The sequence below is a fragment of the Neoarius graeffei genome, chromosome 26 (assembly GCF_027579695.1).
Source record: "Neoarius graeffei isolate fNeoGra1 chromosome 26, fNeoGra1.pri, whole genome shotgun sequence".
NCBI lineage: Eukaryota > Metazoa > Chordata > Actinopteri > Siluriformes > Ariidae > Neoarius > Neoarius graeffei.
The window spans coordinates 28,204,796-28,228,865 of record NC_083594.1 but is presented as its reverse complement, the minus strand read 5'-3'; the positions used below and the strand labels follow the sequence as shown (position 1 = coordinate 28,228,865).

At 42.4% G+C, this 24,070-nt stretch overlaps 1 protein-coding gene across 3 annotated transcripts in view; it reads left to right on the top strand.

The window, feature by feature from the left end:
• Nucleotides 1-24,070, top strand: part of LOC132874439 (cytochrome c oxidase assembly protein COX14 homolog) — a 36,550-nt gene that overhangs the window by 3,686 nt on the left and 8,794 nt on the right. Inside the window, exon 2 of one of the 3 annotated variants that reach the window (XM_060910616.1) lies at nucleotides 11,286-11,375. The exons of 1 other annotated variant lie outside the window; for it this stretch is intronic. In XM_060910616.1, coding sequence (XP_060766599.1) covers nucleotides 11,296-11,375 — 80 coding nt within the window. In that variant the 5' untranslated portion in view covers nucleotides 11,286-11,295. Of the gene's footprint in view, nucleotides 1-11,285; nucleotides 11,438-24,070 lie in introns of all 3 variants that reach the window. One more of the 3 variants, XM_060910618.1, reaches the window with a different exon arrangement.

Genomic DNA, 24,070 nt, shown 5'->3' with positions numbered 1-24,070 from the left:
AATTTGTCCAATTACTTTTGAGCCCCTGAAATGAAGGGATTGTGCTTAAAAAATGCTTTAGTTCCTCACATTTTTATGCAATCATTTTGTTCAACCCACTGAATTCAAGCTGAAAGTCTGAACTTCAACTGCATCTGAATTGTTTTGTTCAAAATTCATTGTGGTAATGTACAGAACCAAAATTAGAAAAATGTTGTTTCTGTCCAAATATTTATGGACCTAACTGTAAGTTGTAAGTGTCACTTAATTCCACAGGGTGTCGATAATGGTGGACACCAGTGAAAGTTGTCACTATTATCGAAACGTAATGTGAGTTCTCAAACATGTGTTTAGATACAAAATGGTGACTGTCAAATGAAAGAGTAGGAAACAAAGCAAGTTTCGGCAAGGATATTGTGAAATATTGGTGAATTTCATCTCATCTCATTATCTCTAGCCGCTTTATCCTGTTCTACAGGGTCGCAGGCAAGCTGGAGCCTACCCCAGCTGACTACGAGCGAAAGGCGGGGTACACCCTGGACAAGTCGCCAGGTCATCACAGGGCTGATTGGTGAATTTGATAAGTAAAAACATGTCCATGATCTTTCCACCATGCTTACCTGTGACGATAACATCTGGATTTTCCTCAAATTGCTGATCGTGCTAAAAAAAATTCCATCTCCGGTAACGAGCTGTGTCATCAGACGACAAGATCAAAGGGTGGGTGGATCTTCCGGTTGATTGATTAACCAATAATAACTGTTGTGACTGAAACTCACCTTTGCAAAAAATTAAAACAAATTTTTTTATTGGTAAATCTGAAAAGGTGTTGATAATTGTAGCCGCTGCTATAGTGTTGTGTTCATCCAGTTACATTCGCCCCTTTACCAAATCCCAGCTTGCATTGTGCGCTGGGAACTTCTGGTAGCTTGGCTCACGTTGCTGATAATGGTACAAAATCAAATATTGGGCTATAAAATCATTTTTGATGGTCAAATATTGAATGTAAGCTGAAATGTGATGCTATTAGGTTGTCTTTATTTGTCTAGTTACTGGTTATGGTATTTTTTGTCAGCACAGAAGCTTTTAATCAGTCAGCATCTCGATCTCAGGATTGACATGTAACTCTTACAGTCATGCTTTTATGGCTGAGGACTACAGTTGACTTGTTAACTTTAGGACTGCAGTTGTCATGAACAGTTTTGCACTCAAGTTTCAATCAATGAAGAGATATAACATCAACGAAACTGACGTCATGTTAAAACTGTTAATGTTATAGTCATGTTGTCTGTTGTTGCCCAAATGAGGATGGGTTCCCTTTTGAGTCTGGTTCCCTCAAGGTTTCTTCCTCATGTCATCTGAGGGAGTTTTTCCTTGCCACCGTCACCACAGGCTTGCTCATTGGGGATAGATTAGGGATAAAATTAGCTCGTGTTTTAAATCATTCAAATTCTGTAAAGCTGCTTTGTGACAATGTTTATTGTTAAAAGCGCTATACAAATAAACTTCCTATCCTCTTCCTATTACTATTCAAATAAAATCGGTCATCCTTATATACAGTACAGTGTAGTTCTCCTTAAGTGACAGTAATCACCCTGGAGGCAGGCTAAAACATGTTAATGAGCCTGCTAAACTCAAGTTTGGACTGCGTGGCCCTCTTTGCCTGTTCGGTCATGATCCCCAACAGGTTGCCGATCTTTAGCCAGGGGTCTCTGTAGAATTTTCTTGTTGGCAATGTAAATAAGACCTTTTTCGTGAGTCTTACATCATCATCTCTACAAACGTGAGCAGTCCATTTAAGATACTGCACTGTGATAATATCTCTGATGGCCACAGTCTGTTATTTTCAAGATGTCTTCATTCGAGTAAATAAAGTGAAATGCTTCATCCTTCTCATTGGAAACCTTCCGGTGCCACCCACCCTTCACCATGCAGACATTGTGCCCAGCAAGCCGCAAGCTTGGCCATTTGACACTCATTTAGAAGCCACGTGAATGAATGCATGCTTCCACGATCTTTCTCCTAGTGGCCATGGACACCCTAAAGTCTGTTAACACAATTCTCAACTCATTAAACTTTGCTATTGCACTAGCCACACGGTGTTCAGTGAAACACCCATTTTCCGTATTGCTTACAACCTGCCCAAGATACCTAAAGTCTCTCACATTCTCGATGGTCTGGCCATCCATACTAAGCAATATTTGCTCCTGCGCAAGGGATTGGTCATTGAACACCTGCGTTTTTGTTTTCTTGAAGGATATTGTCAGCCCAAAACGCTTACAGGTCTCATTGAGTATGCTCAAAACTTTTTCAGCCTCGCACACAGATTTAGAGAAAAGAACATCATATGCATACAAAATCCACTTGACTGCTTCCATTCCATGTGTTCAGCCTTGGTGTTGTTGCTCTCTGTTAGTACAGAGGTGTGGTATGTTGAATTCAAGATCAATTCCCCAGCCACCAGGGAAGGCCTTATCAATTTTGCTGGCTGCAACTTTCAGCACAAAGTCAAAATAGTAGTTGAACAAGCATGGGGATTGTTGGCCTCCCTGTCGACATCCCAAGCGAACATCAAACTTGGTCTTCATTCCACTGATCGATGCTGTTGTGTCCACATACAGTGCTTGGAATATTGTTACAAATTACTTTGCACCAGTTCGCATTGGAACAAGAAGTTCCAGCACTTGGAACAAGAAGTCATGAGGAACATGGTCGTAAGCAGCACTCAGATCAATATAGGTAGCAATGATGGGGCTGCCATATTTCTCAATCACAGACTTCAGGATGAATATTGCATCTGTTGTAGACCGGTTCTGGCAGAATCCATATTGAGTTTCACTAATGTGCTCTTAATAAGCCTCCTTTAAATCAATTGATTTTTGTGGGGATATGACTCATATTTGCCCCAATAGACAGTCTACGGTAGTTTACTGCGACACTCATTTTACCCTTTTTGTACAAGCAGATTATACTGGAGTGAAGCCAAGAGACAGGAACCTTAACAAGTGTCCAGATCAATACCAATAGAGACAGGATCACTCTAACTAGGTGTTTACTCTTGTTAGGGCCCTGAGCACCAGAGGTACAGAGCCCTATTGTATTCATAAGGATTCTTCTTTTTAGGGTCTGAGCACCAAGGTGCAAAGCCCTATTGTTTTTGGCCTGTTTTTTATTATCAGGGCCCGAGCACCAAGGTGCAGGCCTACACCGTAGGTGCAAAGCCCTATTGTTTTCGGCCTGATTATTATTATTAGGGCCTGAGCACCGTTCAGCGCGAGACCCTATTGTTTTTCGAAGGAGGATGATGATTATTATTATTATTACTATTATTCTGCCGCGTTTGGCCTTATTTGAGGCATTTCCCATGCACGAAAATTCATGAAATTTGATACACACATCAGTCATCGTCATCGCTACTCAGCCACAGACTTTTGGCCCTGGCCATGGCCCAGGGACTTCATAGCACCCCTTTTTCCATTTCCCATTGAAATGAATGGGTAAAACTTTGGAATGATGTCATAAGGCCATTTGGAGTGAAATTACACATGGTCATTTCTAATGTACTCCTCCTAGACGGTTCATCAAATTCATGTCAAACTTGGCAAACATGATGCCAAGATATTGCTGAAGTTGAATTGCTAAGGGATTTTTGATATGTTGAAATATTATAACATATGCCAAGATATTGCTGAATGTTGAACTTGATATCTTGTAATATGATTCTGATACTCTTTAGCCGTTATGGGCCTGTCTGGTATAGCGCCACCAACTGGCCAAGGAAAGAATAGGGTTTTGAATTATGTGTGTTTTGACACATGATGAATTTTAACATGCTCCTCCTAGACGGTTCATGAGATTCATGTGAAATTTGTTATACGTGATGCCAAGATGTCGCTGATATTAAATTGTGAAGGGACTTTTGATATCTTGTAATATGTTGAAATAGCCTTATGATTTTAATATCTTGCCACATAAACAGGAAACGTGTCAGAAAGCCACAGTGCATTGACTGTATGGTCGGACACTTCTTACTTCAATAGATATTATGATTATTATGATAACCTGACGCCCAATGGGCCTGCCTGTTATAACGCCACCACCTGGCCAAGCAGGAAATGTGCCAGAAATTGGCAATGCCTTAACTGATTGATCTGACACTTTACAAAATATTGTGTATTGATTGTGATGATATTCACATGTGTAATTCAGATGCCTAGCACAGTGCCACCATCTGGCCAAGCAGGAAATGGGGAAAAATATTAAATTAATTGATGGATTGATCTGAAACTTTACAAAATATTGGATATCATGAGTCAGATGATATAACATACAATTCTGTGCACACTCCTACACACAGTCATATGCATACACACATACACTCACAATTATGCACTCACATGCACACGCAGCATCTATGAGTGCACACTCTATCTTTCACTCACACACACCTTCTCTCTCTCTCTCTCTCCCCCTCTGACAAACAGACGCACACACAATAATAGCGGAGCTCCAGCCACCATACCTAAGAAAAAATGGTAAACCCATCGAGTTGATTTTTTTTGTGGTTTGTACGTGTACCACCAGTCATACACACCGCCTAGTGGTCAGTGTTCGTAATTACCAGTCATACACACCGCCTAGTGACCAGTGTTAGTAATGACCAGTCATACACACCGCCTAGTGGCCAGTGCTAGCCAGTAAAGAAATAAAACAAAAGAGACTGGCTAGGATATAAGAAAATTCTACAACCCAGAAACAGATGAGAGCTCCGCTTTTAGGCAGTGTCTAAATCTATATATTAGTGACCTGCCATCATTGTGCATTTTGTTGCAGACATATGAAAACTGCATGTACACACACACTGCAGACACAGGAAAGCTAAGATGACTTAAGATTACAGCGTGAGATAGAGATAAGGAGGAGACACATGTATAGTTTTGTACATTATATAAATGTACATTTTCACACCACAGAAACACACACACAGTCTTTGTCTGTCTATCTCTCATCCGTCAAGCAGTCATGGCATTTGCAACATGCACATCACCTTTGAACATTTGATGAATATATGACGTGACTGTTTTGTTGGGTGGCGGGATGTCCTGCGTTGCGGAACCACACATGCGAGGGCCCGTCAAGGCCGCTAGCGGCTTTAATTATTATTATTATTATTATTATTATTTATCTGCAGAAAAACTCATTTTTGAGGCACTTGCGATGCTCAAAAACTCTCAAACACTGCTACTCAGCGATAAGGGCTTGATCCCAGGTGTGTCTGGGGGACTCCATAGCGCCCCCATAGGTCATTGAGACTTCTGCCCGTTATATAGTTTCACCTATCTGTGTCAAATTTGGTAGGTGTGTGGAGTGCCCCAAGATGAACAAAATTATTGCAATATATATTGCATCAGTCATACTCAACAGGAAGTGAGATATTTTGGTTTTGTGCCTTTTGGCACGTGTTACATTTTAACGTACTCGTCCTAGGGGGTTTGTTGGATTCATCCCACATTTGGTAGACCTCATGTCATGTTGCTGATGTTAAATTGTGAAGGGATTTGCGATATCTTGCAAGATGTGGAGATGGCAGAACAATAAATTTATACATTACGCCACGCAAACAGGAAGTGTCATAAATTCATCTTGCTTTGCCTGATACAGCTCAAACTTCACAGGTTATAGGATATCATGGTTCTGAAGATATCCACATGCCCAAGTCACCCTCTGGTATAATTAGCTCATGTTTTAAGTCGTTCAAATTCTGTAAAGCTGCTTTGCGACAATGTTTATTGTTAAAAGCGCTATACAAATAAACTTGATTTGATTTGATTTGACCCTCTGGTATGGAGCACTTGCATGTGACGTCACAGCCGATCCAGATTGTGACAGACGCCATCTTGTCGGTCAAACGCCATATTCCGCCTTCTACGTCTGGTTCTACTTCTGCTTTTACTTCTACCTTTTCTTCTGGAAAACCCTACTATATACAATTCTACTACAACGGCTGCAGCTACAAGCTCTCGCTACCTGTGCACGTTTGTTTTTTGTGTGTATTTTTGCATGTTGTTCGTCTGTACCGGACTTCAATATCCACTACAACCGTATGGACTTACTGGACATTGGTTTCCAGCAGAAAATGACGGTTTGTAGCGATTTCCATCGCATGCACAACATTCCGGACAAGAGGGAAAAAAAAAAACATTCCGGACGAGATAGCGAGACCAGCGGGGTCTCCGTGGATTGTTATCGGAAGCAAAGCGAAGGAGGCGGCGCCGGGAGCGGAAGCAAAAGCGAGGCTGTAGAGCCGGCCTGTTGACTAAGCTCAGAAAACAGCTCCTCAAATCTCCACTGCTAAGCCTCTACCTCTCCAACACCAGATCCATGTAAACAAGACGGACGATTTGGAATTATAGCTGGAATTACCTTATTCTATTCTATAATCGGCTGGTCAGTGCTATACTCAATACTTAAGTGACTTACCTATCCAATGAGGATTCTTGTTTACAAGATGCCACATCTGAGTCGCTGACAAATCCTGAATTTCTGTAAAGATGACTGTCCAGAGATTTATAGGCACGCAGTGCTTCACCACTGAACAGTGAGGGAAAGTTAATGAGGTAATTATACACGTCCGGGTATTCCGCTGGCAGTTCAAAATCCGGTCGTGAAAACTCCGTCCGGTAAGTCATAAGGGTCACAAATCTGTAGATCGTTTATTTTAGACATATATCTAGTTATCTGTTCATTAGAAAAATGAGCCGTGTAGTCCGTCGGTTGAAATTGATCCATTCTGTACACGAGTGCAGCAGTATTCAGCGGTGTTTTTGACCGACAAGATGGCGGTTGTGTACTTTCCGGTCACGTGACTGCAAGATCTCTATAGTACCACAATTTGGACATGGACGGTAATGACTCCATTGCCAAAACACGTGTTACGTTTTGACGTACTCTTCCTAAGTGGTTTGTTGAATTCATTCCATATTTGGTATACCTGGTGTCAAGATGTTGTTAATTTTAAATTGCAAAGGGATTTGCAATATTTTGTAAGATGTTGAAATGGCGAGCCAATAAATTTATATGATATGCTATGCAAACAGGAAGTGTGTCATAAATTCATCATGCATTGCCAGATATGGCTAAAACTGCACAGGTTATAGGATATAATGGTTCTCATGATATCCACATACCTAATTTGACCCTGTGGTATAGCCCCACCATTTGGAACTGGACAGTAATGACTCCATTGCCAAAAAACTCACTCATGAAATTTGGTACACATATATCAGTCCTGGCCACTGGTACTCCTGGATAGAGGTTTGACCCCGGATGTGTCCAGTGGACTCCATAGCGCACCCACATGTCATTGAGACTTCTGCCCAGTACATGGTTTCACCTATCCGTGTCAACTTTGGTGTGTGGGGTGCCCCAAGATAAACAAAACTGAAATGTACATTGTTTTAGCCAATTGACTTTCAACAGGAATTGTGATATCTTGCATGATGTTGAAATTACATACCAATACATTTATACGTTATGCCACGCAAGCAGGAAGTCTGTCATAAATTCACCATGCAGTGCCTGATATGGCTAAAACTTCACACGTTATAAGCCAGAATGGTTTTAATGACATACACATGCCCATACTGACACTCTGGTATAGTGCCACCATTTGGACCAGGACAGTAATTTCCATTGCCAAAAAAATAAAACTCATGAAATTTGGTACACGTCAACCCTGGCAACCACTACTTAGGGATAGAGGCGTGGCACCAGGTGTGTCCAGGGGACTCCATAGCTCCGCCATATGTCATTGAGACTCCTCCCTGGTATATAGTTTCACCTATCTGTGTCAAATTTGGTAGGTGTGTGGGATGCTCCAAAACGAACAAAATTGTATTATACATTGCATCAGCCAAACGCAATAGGAAGTGAGATTTTTGGTTTTGTGCGTTTTGACATGCGTTACATTTTAACGTACTCCTCTTAGGGGGTTGTTGGATTCATGCCATATTTGGTATATGTGATGTCAATGGCGCAGATGTTAAATTGCAAAGGGATTTATGATATCTTGCAAGATGTTGAAATGGCGAACCAATAAATTTATACATGAAAATCCCTCACCTTTCGGCGAAATTCGCCATTTTGAAACCAAAATGGGTGACCTACGTGACTCGTGTAGATCTGATGAGAAAAAAAAATTGGGGGGTGTTTGATATTGACCCAAAGGGCAAGGAGGTCGCTTCGCATCCATAGACAGTTCGTGCCGGTTTGCGCCGCCTCCTCCTGCTTTGATATTGACGCCATAGCGACGAGTACATCTCGCTGCGAAGGGCAAGCAGCATCATTTTGCGCCTCTTCTGCTGGCCAGAGCATGCACACATCAGTCAGAGTGCAGACCAGACCACTGGAAGCTGGATTGAGTCATCGGACTGAATTTCCTACTTTTTTCAAACTTTCCTGATTGCTATCAAAACAAACAAAACTTCCGGCTTGATTACGTCAGCATTCGAAAGAGGGTGCGCGCGTCTTTTGACAACCCCTGTGTCCGAAATTGCTCGCTACTCACTATATAGGGCACTGTATAGTGGAGACGCCATTTTGTAGTGCTGTCCGTGTTGAAAGAAATCAAATTAAAAGTCTCAAATTTGATTTAATAAAAGACAGCAGCAAAGAAGAAAGTATTCAGCCTTGATTTAAAAAGAACTGAAAGCTGCAGGTACTTCCATATCTTGGCAGGCTGAGTGGTATGCTGGGGCACCTCTTGCCAGCAGACCAGGATATCCAGAGGGAACTTGTGCGGTTCAGTGTTGACCTGACCATCCTGTTGACCTGACCATCCCCAGCTTCAAGGAGGGAGAGAGTATCGTGGAGTGGTGGGGTCATGTCTTCGACAAACCAGACAAGTATCCCTCCCTGGGTGCACTGGTTAAGTGTTGCCTCTCCATCTTTCATGGACCTAGAGTCGAGTCCTCATTTAGTCTGATGAGTGATGTAATTGATCAAAGGAGTGGCAACATGAATGTGGAAACATTTAATGCAATACAGATGGTCAAGTACATGCTAATGTCCAGGGGGAAGACAGCTATGCAGCTGTTTAGAAGGGAGGACGTGAAGTTTGGGGAAGCGGACAGAACATTGTGCAAGAACATTAACTCTGCAGCAGCCACATGCAAACACCAGCAGAGGGTGAACAAGGAGGAAAAGCAGCAGCAGCAGAGCAAGTATGGCTCTCAAGCAACTTGCAGTGCTCAGCAGGCCAAGAAACAGACTGCTGAAGGGGAGAAGCGGGCAAGGCTGAAACGTGGCAACTCAACGAAAGCGGGCCATGGAGACACTGGTGGTCCAGGCAAATAAAAGGAAAAAATGATCACTATTCCTTGGGTGTTCTCCACTTTCTTCGTTCTATTATTCACATTTTTTTCCAGGGCATAATTTCACTATAACTACATGTATTTGTATTTGTACTGTATGTCCTTGTGCAAATGTCAATACAGTATACTTAGTAAGGAGGCTATAATATTTATTCTGGGGAAGGACCCCCCAAACAAAATAAAACAACACCAGAGGCCACGTCACCACTCGTGCACCCTTCTCACCTTTTTCACCCCTGACCCGTTTTCATGCCTGAATAAATTTATACGTTAGGCCACGCAAACAGGAAGTGTGTCATAAATTCACATTGCTTTGCCTGATATGGCTAAAACTTCACAGGCTCTAGAATATCATGGTTCTGAAGATACCCACATGCCCAAGGTCACGGTCTCGTATAGCACCACCATTTGGACATGGACAGTAATGCCTCCATTGCCAAAACACGTGTTATGTTTTGACGTACTCTTCCTAGGCAGTTTGTTGGATTCATGCCATATTTGGGAGACGTCATGTCAAGATGTTGCAGATGTTAAATTATGAAGGGATTTGCGATATCTCGCAAGATGTTGAAATTGCATACCAATAAATTTATACGTTACGCCACGCAAGCAGGGAGTCTGTCATAAATTCACCATGCATTGTCTGATATGGCTAAAACCTCACAGGTTATCGGATATAATGGTTTTGATGTCATCCACATTCCCAGTTTGATCCTCTGGTATAGCGCCACCATATGGAACTGGACTAATGATTCCATTGCCTAAAAACTCTGACTCATGAAATTTGGTACACGCATATCAGTCCTGGCCACTGCTGCTCAGGGATAGAGGCATGGCCCTGGGGTTGTCCGTGAGAGTCCATAGCACCTCCATATGTCATTGGGACTTCTGCCCGGTATATAGTTTCACCTGTCTGGTTCAACTTTGGTAGATGTGTGGAGTGCCCCAAGACGAATGAAATTTCAGTATACTGTACATTGGATTAGCCATACTCAACAGGAAGTGAGGGGTTTGGTTGTTGTTTTTTTTGTTGTGTTTTTCATGTGTTACATTTTGACGTACTCCTCCTAGGCATTTTGTTGGATTCATGCCATATTTGGTATATGTGATGTCAAGATCTTGCTGACTTTGAATTGCAAAGGGATTTGGGAAAACTGGCAAGCTCTTGAAATGGCAAAAAAATAAATTTGTTACACCACACAAACAGGAAGTGTGTCATAAATTCACTGTGGATTGCCTGATATGGCTAAAACCTCACATATTATAGGATATAATGGTTTTGATGATATCCACGTTCCCAATTTGACCCTCTGGGTGGCACAGTGGTGTAAATGGTTAGCACGGTCTCCTCACAGCAAGAAGGTTCTGGGTTCGAGCCCAGCAGCCAGCGGGGACCTTTCTGTGTGGAGTTTGCATGTTCTCGCCGTGTCTGCGTGGGTTTCCTCTGGGTGCTCCAATTTCCCCCACAGTTCAAAGACATGCGGTTAGGTCAAGTCAAGTTTATTTGTATAGTGCTTTTAACAATAAACATTGTCGCAAAGCAGCTTTACAGAATTTGAACGACTTAAAACATGAGCTAATTTTATCCCTAATCTATCCCCAATGAGCAAGCCTGTGGCGACGGTGGCAAGGAAAAACTCCCTCAGACGACATGAGGAAGAAACCTCGAGAGGAACCAGACTCAAAAGGGAACCCCTCCTCACCTGGACAACAACAGATAGCATGACTAGCATTAACAGTTTTAACATGAAGTCAGTTTCGTTGATGTTATAACTCTTCATTGATGGAAACTCAAGTGCAAAACTGTTCATGACAACTGTAGTTCTAAAGTTAGCAAGTCAACTGTAGACCTCAGCCATAAAAGCATTACTGTAAGTGTCCAGAGCGTCTTCCAAGTGTGACTTTCAACTGTCCATATGGGGCTGTCCTCCACAGGAGCAATGTGATGAGACTCCAACCAGACATGGGGCATCAGGATGGTCCGAGGGGCAGAAGAGGCCAGCATCTCAATCCCACGACCAACATGTAACTCAGAGGGACAGATTTGGGGGGGGGGAGAGAGAGAGAAAGAAAACACATGTTGTTAGGTATGCCCTAAAAATGACAAGTATTAAATCTGTGTGGTAGGCTCGCAGAGATGAGAGTCTTTACATCAGGCATAACACACAACAATGGCATGTTAATATGGTAAAGAATATATCATGACCTGTTCTGGCTGGATGCTTGATTGGGTGATGGGAGCACACTCCTCAGCAATGATGAGATGCAGATGGGACCCTTAGGGCTGGCCAAGACAATTCAGTTACATTTCACCGGGTCTGGGATATGCAACAGAATGTCTGACGGCCGATTCCCTGCAGGCTACGATAGCCAGTCGAGGTCTCCACCCTCTCCACCAAAAGATTTCCTGTTGACTCCATGTAACTCAGAGGGACAGATTTGGGGTGGGAGGGGGAGGGAAAGAAAACACAGGTTGTTAGGTATGCCCAATGTCACCTGAATAAGTAGGAGCAGTATACATATTGCACCGAGTACAAGCAGGGACTCCGGCAACTAACTATGACAGCATAACTAAAAGGAGAGAGCCAGAAGGTAACACAGGCATGAGGGAGCCCTGGGACATAAAGCAGCCAGCCACTACACCGTCAACAAACTCGAGTGAGCAAGCGAGTGGGGACTGACAGCATCCATACATCCCAGTTTACCAAAACACTCTATGTCTGAGGACCCTCTAGATCTACACCTTTACCTCATAAACACCATTAACAAAAGGCTTGACTAAACAGATGTTTTCAGCCTAGACTTAAATTCTGAGACTGTGTCTGATTCCCGAACATTACTTGGAAGGCTGTTCCATAACTGTGGGGCTTTGTAAGAAAAGGCTCTGCCTCCTGATGTAGCCTTCACTATACGAGGTACCAGCAGATAGCCTGCACCTTTTGATCCAAGTAGGCGTGGCGGGTCATAGAGGAGCAGAAGTTCACTCAGGTACTGTGGTACGAGACCATTTAGTGCTGAAAAGGTCAATAGTAGTATTTTATAGTCAATACGAAATTTGATTGGGAGCCAATGCAGTGTGGATAAGACGGGTGATGTGGTCATATTTTCTAGTTCTAGTAAGGACTCTTGCTGCTGCATTTGGAACTAACTGGAGCTTATTTATGCACTTATTGGAACATCCAGACAGTAATGCGTTACAATAATCCAACCTGGAGGTAACGAAAGCATGGACTAGTTTTTCTGCGTCACACAATGACATTAAATTTCTTATCTTTGCAATATTTCTGAGATGAAAGAAAGCTATCCGGGTGATGTTATCAATGTGAGTTTCGAATGAAAGACTGGGGTCAATAATCACTCCGAGGTCTTTTACTGCTGCACGTGAAGAAACAGAAAGGCCATCCAGAGTCACTGTGTAATCAGAAAACTTACTTCTAGCTGTATGTGGTCCTAGCACAAGTACTTCAGTCTTGTCAGAGTTAAGCAGAAGGAAATTAATAAGCGTCCAGTGTCTAATGTCCTTAACACATTCCTCAATTCTATAAAGCTGGTGTCTCTCATCAGGTTTTGCAGAGACATACAACTGTGTGTCATCAGCATAACAGTGGAAACTAATACAATGTTTACGAATAATATCACCTAGAGGTAACATATATAGAGAAAAAAGCAGTGGACCCAAGACAGAACCTTGTGGAACACCAAACTTTACCTCGGTACGTCTAGAAATATCACCATTTATATCAACATACTGATAACGATCAGTTAGATAAGACCTGAGCCAGGAGAGGGCCATTCCCTTAACTCCCACAACATTTTCTAGTCTATCTAGAAGAATGGAATGATCAATGGTATCAAATGCTGCACTAAGGTCAAGCAACACAAGTAGTGAGACACAGCCCTGATCAGACGCCAACAGTAGGTCGTTTACTACTTTAACCAGTGCTGTCTCTGTGCTATGATGAGGTCTAAATCCTGACTGATACATTTCATGGATGTTATTCCTATGTAAATATGAGCATAACTGCTGTGCCACAGCTTTTTCAAGGATCTTGGAGATAAAGGGGAGGTTTGATATTAGCCGATAATTGGACAGCTGACAGGGATCAAGGTCAGGTTTTTTAATCAGGGATTTGATAACTGCTAGTTTAAAGGATTTGGGTACATAGCCAATCATAAGAGAAGAATTTATTATTTTTAGAAGCGGTTCAGTTACTCCAGGCATTATCTGTTTGAATAGGTGTGTAGGTAAGGGATCTAGTACGCAAGTTGAGGCTTTTGATGTAGAGATTAATGAAAGTAATTCAGTTTCTTTAAGGGGAGTAAAACATTCTAACTGATGATCCGATAGAGTTATATAGTTAATTACAAGGTCACTTTCATTGTCTGACCTTAAATTAGTAGTTTGAATTTTTTGTCGGATATTCTCAATTTTGTCATTAAAAAAATTCATGAAGTCGTTGCTACTACATACTGCAGGTGTGCATGTGTCGATAGTGGACTTATTCCTGGTTAATTTTGCTACAGTATTAAATAGGAATCTAGGATTATTTTTGTTATCTTCTGTTAGGGAGGAGAAATATATTGATCTCGCAGCACTAAGAGCTTTTCTATACTTCAGGAAGCTCTCCTTCCAAGCTAATTTGAACACTACCAATTTTGTTTGACGCCATTTACGTTCCAATTTTCGAGTGGTCTGTTTTAATGTGCGAGTGTCATCATTATACCAGGGTGCTAATTTTTTGTCTCTGACCATTTTCCTTTTTAGAGGAGCTACATTATCTAAAGTATGGCGGAATGTTGACTCAAAGCATTCAGTTGCCTGATCAAGTTCTGCAGGGGCTGACAGTGACCCAGTCAAAGTTGACAGCTCTGGGAGATCATTTATAAAGCTCTGTGCAGTAGTTGACGTGAAAGTACATTTAATACAGTAGCATGGTGAGGTGCATATATTATTACTCAGACATAGTTTGAATGAGATGAGACAATGATCTGAGAACTTCAGGCTGTGTAAGTGTGACTATATTGTCTACGTTTAATCTGAATGTTAGTATTAGATCAAGGGTGTGACCACCATTATGGGTCGGTCCTATGACATTCTGCTTAATCCCGACTGAATCTAAGATGGACACGAACGCTGTTTTTAAAGGGTCTTCTGGGTTATCGAAGTGAATATTAAAATCTCCGACAACTAAAGCTTTGTCTAAGGAAATAACCAGATCTGAGATAAAATCTGCAAATTCAGAAAGAAACTCAGAATATGGCCCTGGGGGCCTGTAAATAATAAGCAATAGAATTAACTGGGTAGACTTATTTTTCGAGGCTACATACATTATATGAGTATGAAGAACTTCAAATGTATTAAATTTATAACCAGGTTTTTGTGTTACACCTAGATAATCATTATGAATAACCGCAACGCCTCCTCCTCTGCCATTTAGATGAGGCTGGTGTATATAACTGTATCCAGGAGGACTCGCTTCATTTAATGCTATATATTCATTTGGCTTAATCCAGGTTTCAGTTAAACAAAGTACATTAAACTCCTGATCAGTAATGACTTCATTAACCATTAGCGCTTTAGATGTAAGAGATCTAATATTTAATAGCCCCACCTTTAGATCAAAGGTGCTGGCAGCAGCTGTACGGTCAGTATGATCTAATTTTATATTGATTAGGTTACTGGAACAAACTCTCTGAAAATTTCTACCTTTTTGTTGAGCTCGGGGAACAGACACAGTCTCGATGTAGTGGACCCTGAGTGACGACTCTGTGCAGCTAGCAGGCAGTCGGTTTAGCCTGTTTGTCTGCTCCCTGGCCTTGGCTCTGGATTGTCAGAAATTAACTAGGCCTGTTCTGAGACTATGACCTATGCTGCAGGAAATGAGAGCAGCACCTTCCCGAGTGGGATGGATACTGTCCTGCCCTAACAGGCCAGCAGTGCCCTCAAAATTAGCCCAATTATCTATAAAGCCCACACTGTTTTCAGAGCACCACCTGGACAACCAGCAGTTCAGCGACCATAACCTGCTGTAAGCTACATCGCCACGCCGCATTGGGATGGGGCCAGAGCATACTACAGCATCGGACATCGCCTTCGCTAATTTAAACACCTCTACAAAGTTACTCTTAGTACCCTCAGACTGACGAAGGCGTATATCATTAGCTCCTGCATGGATAACTATCTTTGAGAACCTGTGCTTGCCTAGGACCCTAAGATTACCTGCTATGTCCGGCACCCTGGCTCCCGTTATACACCTGACTAAAACTGCTGGTGCCCCTAAAGGCTGAGCTAATTTCACATGCCGTATGATAGAGTCCCCTATAACCAGAGCTCTTTCAGGTTTCTCAGTGGGTGCATTACTAAGGAGAGCAAACCTGTTCGACACGTGACACGGAGAGGAGTGGTGCTCCCGTGGGCGAGCCTCAGCAGTAGCTTTGGCTCTACACTTATGCCGCCGAGTCGTCACCCATTCGCCCCGCTGTAAGGGCTCTAATGCCGGAGTTGGGGGATTACTAACTCCACCTAGGGCATCCAGACTTTCCCCTACAGAAACTACACTGTTCTCACGCTCACTAACCTGCTCTAAAGCCTGGACACGCGCTTCTAGCACTGTAATCTTCTCCGTCAGAGAGCTAACTAATCTGCACTTATCACAAATAAAGCTAATAAAGCTATTGCTAGCGACGGAGGAAGAATGACTAAACATCCTGCACTCAGCACACTGAACAGGCTGAAGGTGTGCCATGATGAAAAGATTCACGTACCTTAAACGAAGATCTGTTGATATTAAAGCAGATCCGATGTGGATGGCCTCCACTTGTGGTCTTTACACAGGAGGAGAGAAAAAGAAAGCTTCCGGTCTCGGCGTTCTTTCGAAAAAAGAAAGAGAAAAACCGGGAAAAAAAAACCGGAAAAAAGAAAGCGAAAGTGAAAAGTACAAAAAGGAAAGCGACAGTACAATAAAAATGAAGAGGATACTGGAAATTTATTTGTAGAAAAAAGTTAAAGGATTAGTAATTAACGCCGGCACTCGCGGGAAAAAAAACTCGGCGCAAACAACTCAGGAACCAGGAAGTGCGTAAACCAGGAAGTCAAACTCGTCACCACTGTGCTGCCCCTGGATAATGATCTGGATAATCTCATCTCATCTCATTATCTCTAGCCGCTTTATCCTTCTACAGGGTCGCAGGCAAGCTGGAGCCTATCCCAGCTGACTACGGGCGAAAGGCGGGGTACACCCTGGACAAGTCGCCAGGTCATCACAGGGCTGACACATAGACACAGACAACCATTCACACTCACATTCACACCTACGGTCAATTTAGAGCCACCAGTTAACCTAACCTGCATGTCTTTGGACTGTGGGGGAAACCGGAGCACCCGGAGGAAACCCACGCGGACACGGGGAGAACATGCAAACTCCACACAGAAAGGCCCTCGCCGGCCCCGGGGCTCGAACCCAGGACCTTCTTGCTGTGAGGCGACAGCGCTAACCACTACACCACCGTGCCGCCTGATCTGGATAATTAGGCCACAATATGGGATGAGGTGCCCTTGAGCGTGGCACCTAACTCCCAACTGCTCCTCGGGCGCTATTAGCATGGCTGCCCACTGCTCTGGGTGTGTGCATGCATGTGTGTTCACTGCTTCAGATGGGTTAAATGCAGAGAGGAATTTCGCAAATGTGTGATGAATAAAGTTGTTGTTCTTCTGTTGTAGCGCCACCATATGGACCTGGACAGTAATGATTCCATTGCCTAAAAACTCCTGACTCATGAAATTTAGTACACACATCAGTCCTGGATAGAGGCTTGGGCCCCCGGTGTGTCCAGGGGACTCCATCCCCACATGTCATTGACACTTCTGCCCGATATACAGTTTCACCTATCCGTGTCAAATCTGGTAGGTGCGTGGGGTGCCCCAAGATGAACAAAATTGCAGTATTCATTCTATTAGATAGATTCTTTGTCATTGCACATTACTATACAACGAAACACTGTTTGAGGGCTCAGATCATAGCAGCATATTAATAAAATAAATAAATAAAATACATAACCTTTTAAAAAGCAGCATATTGACCTACAACCCCAATTCCAAAAAAGTTGGGACAAAGTACAAATTGTAAATAAAAATGGAATGCAATAATTTACAAATCTCAAAAACTGATATTGTATTCACAATAGAACATAGATAACATATCTAATGTCGAAAGTGAGACATTTTGAAATTTCATGCCAAATTGGCTCATTTGAAATTTCATGACAGCAACACATCTCAAAAAAGTTGGGACAGGGGCAATAAGAGGCTGGAAAAGTTAAAGGTACAAAAAGGAACAGCTGGAGGACCAAATTGCAACTCAATAGGTCATTAACATGACTGGGTATAAAAAGAGCATCTTGGAGTGGCAGCGGCTCTCAGAAGTAAAGGTGGGAAGAGGATCACCAATCCCCCTAATTCTGCACCGACAAATAGTGGAGCAATATCAGAAAGGAGTTCGACAGTGTAAAATTGCAAAGAGTTTGAACATATCATCATCTACAGTGCATAATATCAAAAGATTCAGAGAATCTGGAAGAATCTCTGTGCGTAAGGGTCAAGGCCGGAAAACCATACTGGGTGCCCGTAATCTTCGGGCCCTTAGATGGCACTGCATCACATACAGGCATGCTTCTGTATTGGAAATCACAAAATGGTCTCAGGAATATTTCCAGAGAACATTATCTGTGAACACAATTCACCGTGCCATCCGCCGTTGCCAGCTAAAATTCTATAGTTCAAAGAAGAAGCCGTATCTAAACATGATCCAGAAGCGCAGACGTCTTCTCTGGGCCAAGGCTCATTTAAAATGGACTGTGGCAAAGTGGGAAACTGTTCTGTGGTCAGACGAATCAAAATTTGAAGTTCTTTATGGGAATCAGGGACGCCGTGTCATTCGGACTAAAGAGGAGAAGGACGACCCAAGTTATCATCAGTGCTCAGTTCAGAAGCCTGCATCTCTGATGGTATGAGGTTGCATTAGTGCGTGTGGCATGGGCAACTTGTACATCTGGAAAGACACCATCAATGCTGAAAGGTATATCCAGGTTCTAGAGCAACATATGCTCCCATCCAGACGACGTCTCTTTCAGGGAAGACCTTGCATTTTCCAACATGACAATGCCAAACCACATACTGCATCAATTACAGCATCATGGCTGCGTAGAAGAAGGGTCTGGGTACTGAACTGGCCAGCCTGCAGTCCAGATCTTTCACCCATAGAAAACATTTGGCGCATCATAAAACAGAAGATACGATAAAAAAGACCTAAGACAGTTGAGTAACTAGAATCCTACATTAGACAAGAATGGGTTAACATTCCTATCCCTAAACTTGAGCAACTTGTCTCCTCAGTCCCCAGACATTTACAGACTGTTGTAAAGAGAAAAGGGGATGTCTCACAGTGGTAAACATGGCCTTGTCCCAACTTTTGAGGTGTTGTTGTCATGGAATTTAAAATCACCTAATTTTTCTCTTTAAATGATACATTTTCTCAGTTTAAACATTTGATATGTCATCTATGTTCTATTCTGAATAAAATATGGAATTTTGAAACTTCCACATCATTGCATTCCGTTTTTATTTACAATTTGTACTTTGTCCCAACTTTTTTGGAATCGGGGTTGTATAAGCTTGCATATAAGCAGTATAAATTGAAGTATGTAATTATTCAATGTAGCCAAACACTGTAAGGTGCAGAGTGTGAGTCCAAGTCCAGATCAGGCCTCCAGCAGAGCTTTTACAGCCCTGGGGAAGAAGCTTTTTTGCTGTCTTGCTGTTTGTGATTTTACAGTATGACCCTAAGCCTGCCAGAGGGAAGGGTGTCAAAGACATTGTCCAGGGTGAGTGCAGTCAGTCCTAATCTTTGTGGCTCTGTTTCTCAGCCTGGCAGAGTAAATTTATTCCAGGGATTGGAGAAGGGTACCAATGATTTTAGATGCGGTCCTGATGATCCGCTGCAGAGCTTTCCTCTCCTTTGAGGTGCAGCTGGAGAACCACACTATGCATCCATAGCTCAGAACCCTTTGTATGGTGCACTGGTAGAAGTTGGTGAGGAGCTTCTGTGAAAGCCCAGTTTTCCTCAGGGATCGCAGGAAGAAGAGTCTCTGCTGGGCCTTCTTCACCACCTCTCTGGTGTTCACTCCCCATGTCCAGTCCTCTGAGAGGTGAACACCGTTAGCCATCCTCAACAGGAAGTGCTATTTTTAGTTTTGTGCGTTTTGACGTGTTACATTTTAACATACTCCTCCAAGGCAGTTTGATATGTTTATGCCATATTTAGTGTACATGATGTCAGGATGTTGCCGACTTTGAATTGTGAAGGGATTTGCGATATCTTGCAAGAAGTTGAAATGCCGAAACGATAAATTTATACGTTAGGCCACGCAAACAGGAAGTGTGTCATAAATGCGCCATGCTTTGCCTGATACGGCTCAAACTTCAAAGGTGATAGGATATAATGATTGTGATGATATGCACATGCCCAAAGTGAACCTCTGGTATAATGCCACCATTTGGTGGCATTATACCAGAGGTTCACTTTGGGCATGTGCATATCATCACAATCATTATATCCTATCACCATGGACAGTAATGACTCCATTGCTGAAAAATTCATCACCAGTGGCACACATTAGATACCCAGGTTTTTGTTTCACATCTCAGATGCGTGTGCATACTATGATGAGCAAATGTGACAAGTCATGGACCCGGAGGTGTGAGGGCCCCTTATTGCCATTTGTGGCTAAATTTATTAGGGCCCGAGCACCGAGGTGCGGAGCCCTATTGTTTTCAGCATGCTTCATCATCATCTTCCTTTATTATTATTATTATTATTATTATTTTATTTTTTTAATTATATATTTTTTTCTCCATGGAAGAGCTTGTTTTTGAGGCACTTGCAATGCTCAAAAGCATTGATCACACTGATCAAATGTGCGTAAAATCACAAATTTACAGTGAGCAAGGGACTGGGCGTGGTCCTGGAGCTCTGTAGTGCCCCTGAGAACAAGCTATGGTTGAGACGAAGTTGGTCGGATCGGCATGAGATTTGGTGTGATCGATACTCTTGTGATACAGGACAAAGTTCACTTGGTTATATTTGAACCAAGTGGCCCAACAGGAAGTCAGCCATGTTAGATGGAATGTGGGATTTTGAAGTTTTCGTGCGCTGTTTTGAGGGGCTTATGATGGCTAAAAACTCATGAAATTTTGCATATACATTTGTCCTATGATACAATTTGAGGTGATATGGTAAATTAGTCTTGGTGGGCTTCATTAACTCCATAGCACCACCTAGTTCAAAAATAGAGATTTGACAGCTTGTACATATTTGAAAATTCATGAAATGTGGTACACACGTCAGTCATGTGCGCCAAAACTCAGTCACAGGGGCTTGACCCCAGGTGTGTCCGGGGGACTCCATAGCGCCCCCATGTGTCATGGAGACTCCTGCCTGGTATATAGTTTCACCTATCCGTGTCAAATTTAGTAGGTGTGTGGAGTGCCGCGAGATGAACAAAATTGCTCATACATTGCCTCAACCATACTCAACAGGAAGTGAGATTTTTGGTTTTGTGCGTTTTGATATGTTATGTTTTAACAAACTCCTCCTCGGCGGTTTGTTGGATTCATGCCATATTTGGTACACATCATGTCAAGATGTTGCTGACGTTAAATTGTGAGGGGATTTGCGATATGTTGCAAGATGTTGAAATAGTGAACCGATAAATTTGTTACGCCACACAAACAGGAAGTCGGTCATAAATTCACCATGTATTGCCTGATATGGCTTAAACTTCACAGGTTATAGGATATCATGGTTCTGAAGATATCCACATGCCCAAAGACACCCTGTGGTATAGCACCACCATTTGGACATGGACAGTAATGACTCCATTGCCGAAAAACTCTGACTCATGAAATTTGGTCCACACATCAGTCCTGGCCACTGCTACTCTGGGATAGAGGCTTGGCCCCGGGTGCAATGTCCTATTGTTTTCGGCATGTTTTCCTGTGCGAGGGCCCTTTATCGCCGCCAGCGGCTATGTTTATTTATTTATTTTTATTTATTTATTTATTTTTTTTCCCTCAGTGGAAAAACTCGTTTTTGAGCCACTTGCAATGCTTGTGTAGGTGCATTTGGGTAACTGAGTGATCAATCTCATTAAATCAGTCTCATTAAATTTGAAGGTTAATAATTAAATTGAATCAGTCTCATTTGAATCGTTTTCAGTGAATCATTTTCATTGAATCAGTCTCATATTATCATTAAATCACTCATGGAATCAGTCTCATTAATCAGTCTCATTTTTGGTGCTTAATAATAAATTACCAAACAGCTAAATTATGGTATATTCCAAATTATGATCACTTACCATATTACATAAATCATATGCACCTTTGAATTCTTGGAGATTGGGGACTTCAAAGATATTGTTAGACACAACAAATAAAGACACACAGCTTCAATAATAAATGAATTTATTATAACAAAGAAAAAAAATGGATAATGGCAGTTGAAATATATACAAACAGTGAAATATACTTGATGAGCGTGTGTGTGAGTGTGGGTGTGTTGTGGTGAAAACAAAAGATTAGCTTTGTGTGCTAATTAAGATGTGTTTGTGGGGGAGGAGTTGACCATGTGGCTAGGCCTATGGCCTAGCAAAAGAAAGAAGCTAGCATGGGATACTAACTGAGGTGTGTTTGTGAGAGGCCACGTGTTTGTGTAGGCCTAGATTAGCCTTGTGTTTAGCTAAGGCAAAGGAAAGCTAGCTAAGGAGGGTGTCACCACGTGGGGTTTGAGACCAAAGGATTTAGCTCTGGTTGCTAGCTAAAGCAAAGGAATGTTATCGAAGTAAAACAAAGAATTAGCACGTGTTGCTAATGTGTGCTTGTGTGTGTGTGTGGCCTGTGTGTGAGAAAGGCCCTATGGCCTGAGCAGAAGGCTAGCGTGGAATGCTAGCTAGGTATGTTTGTGTGTGTCAGGCCTGGTGGGGCCTGGTGACCATGTGTTTGAGACAAAAGATTAGCTCTGTGTAGCTAACTCCACGTGGTGGAGGCCTTGTGATCCCTTGAGACAATATAATTAGCCCTGGAGGCTAATGGAACAAAAGAATTAGCCGTGTGTTTAGCTAAGGTGTTTGTGAGGCCTGTGACCACGTGTTTCTAAGTAACAAAGGACCAGCCGGTAGTTAACCCACTAGCTCATAACAATACTGAATCCACTGAAATCTTGATGCGGTCAAGATGTATAAGGAAATTAAGTATGTTAGTACGGAATAAAGAGAAGCATGCACAGCCTATCTATTAAAACAGTTGAGAGATTAAAACAAATAAATCAATTCAACACGCTGCGTGTGTATAGTGTAACAATTAAACGTGAGTTTAAATTCACACTACTTCAATAAAAGCTAATTCCTAAGACTAGGTTTTGCCCAAATGTAAAGTCTTACTCAGTATCTTGCCTCTAGCAAGATTATGAAGAGATGTTCCGAGACTTTTGGAGTTTCGCCGTTGTGGAACACGTGAGGATTCCGTGGAGCAGAGAACTTCTTGATCCGACGACGGTCGCTCGTGATGAAAAGAAAGTCTCTGATTAAATACTGTGCACAGCTTTTGAGTTAAAAAGGATTCAATCGCTTCTTAACTTTAAAATAACTGCCTGGTTGCAGTGTTGTACGTACTTATAAGGAACAAATGAAAAACCAGTTGTAAACTCAAGCTAGGTTTGAAATCGCGCGATCTTAGAGTCTACCGTGGCCAAAGGTAAACAAAGAAAAGCGCGAAACTCTCTTGCGAGAAAGAAAAGACGTCTTTTTGGGTTTGCTCGTGGAGCGAGCGATTCCTCCTTGTGTCCGTGTTGAATCACGGCGCCAAAAGAGGCGGCGCTAGGAGTTCCCGGGTTTCTTATGCCTTCATGTAGGATGTGACGTTGGTGATCCCGCCCACGCGTGACGTAGGTCAACGCGGAAGTTGGCTGATGGGAAACGTAGTTTCTTAAAGAGATGGACTGAATGTACCTACACTTGAAAACTCATGAATTTTGGCACACTGAGTGTACCAAAAGCATACTGAGTGATTTTACACAAATGTGTATAAAATCACAAAGTTACACTGAGCAAGGGACTGGGCGTGGTCCTCCAGCGCCCCCAAGAACAAGCTATGGTTGAGATGAAGTTGCTTGGATCGGCATGAGATTTGGTGTGATCAATATTCTTATGATACAGGGCAAAGTTCACTTGGTTGTATTTGACTCCGCTCAACAGGAAGTCAGCCATGTTGGATGGAATGTGGGATTTAGAAATTTTCCCTTACTGTTTTGAGGGGCTTATGACGGCTAAAAACTCATGAAATTTTGCACATACATTTGTCCTATGATACAATTTGAGGTGAGATGGTAAATTAGTCTAGGTCAGCTTCATTAACTCCATAGTGGCACTTGGTTCAAAAATACAGATTTGACATCTTATACATATTCGCAAATTCATTAAATTTGGTACACACGTCAGTCATGCGCACTGAAACTCAGCCATAGGGGTTTGACCCCAGGTGTGTCCGGGGGAACTCCATAGTGCCCCCATATGTCATGGAGACTCCTGCCCGATATATAGTTTCACATATCCGTGTCAAAATTGGTAGGGGTGTGGGGTGCCCCAAGATAAACAAACCTGAAATTTTC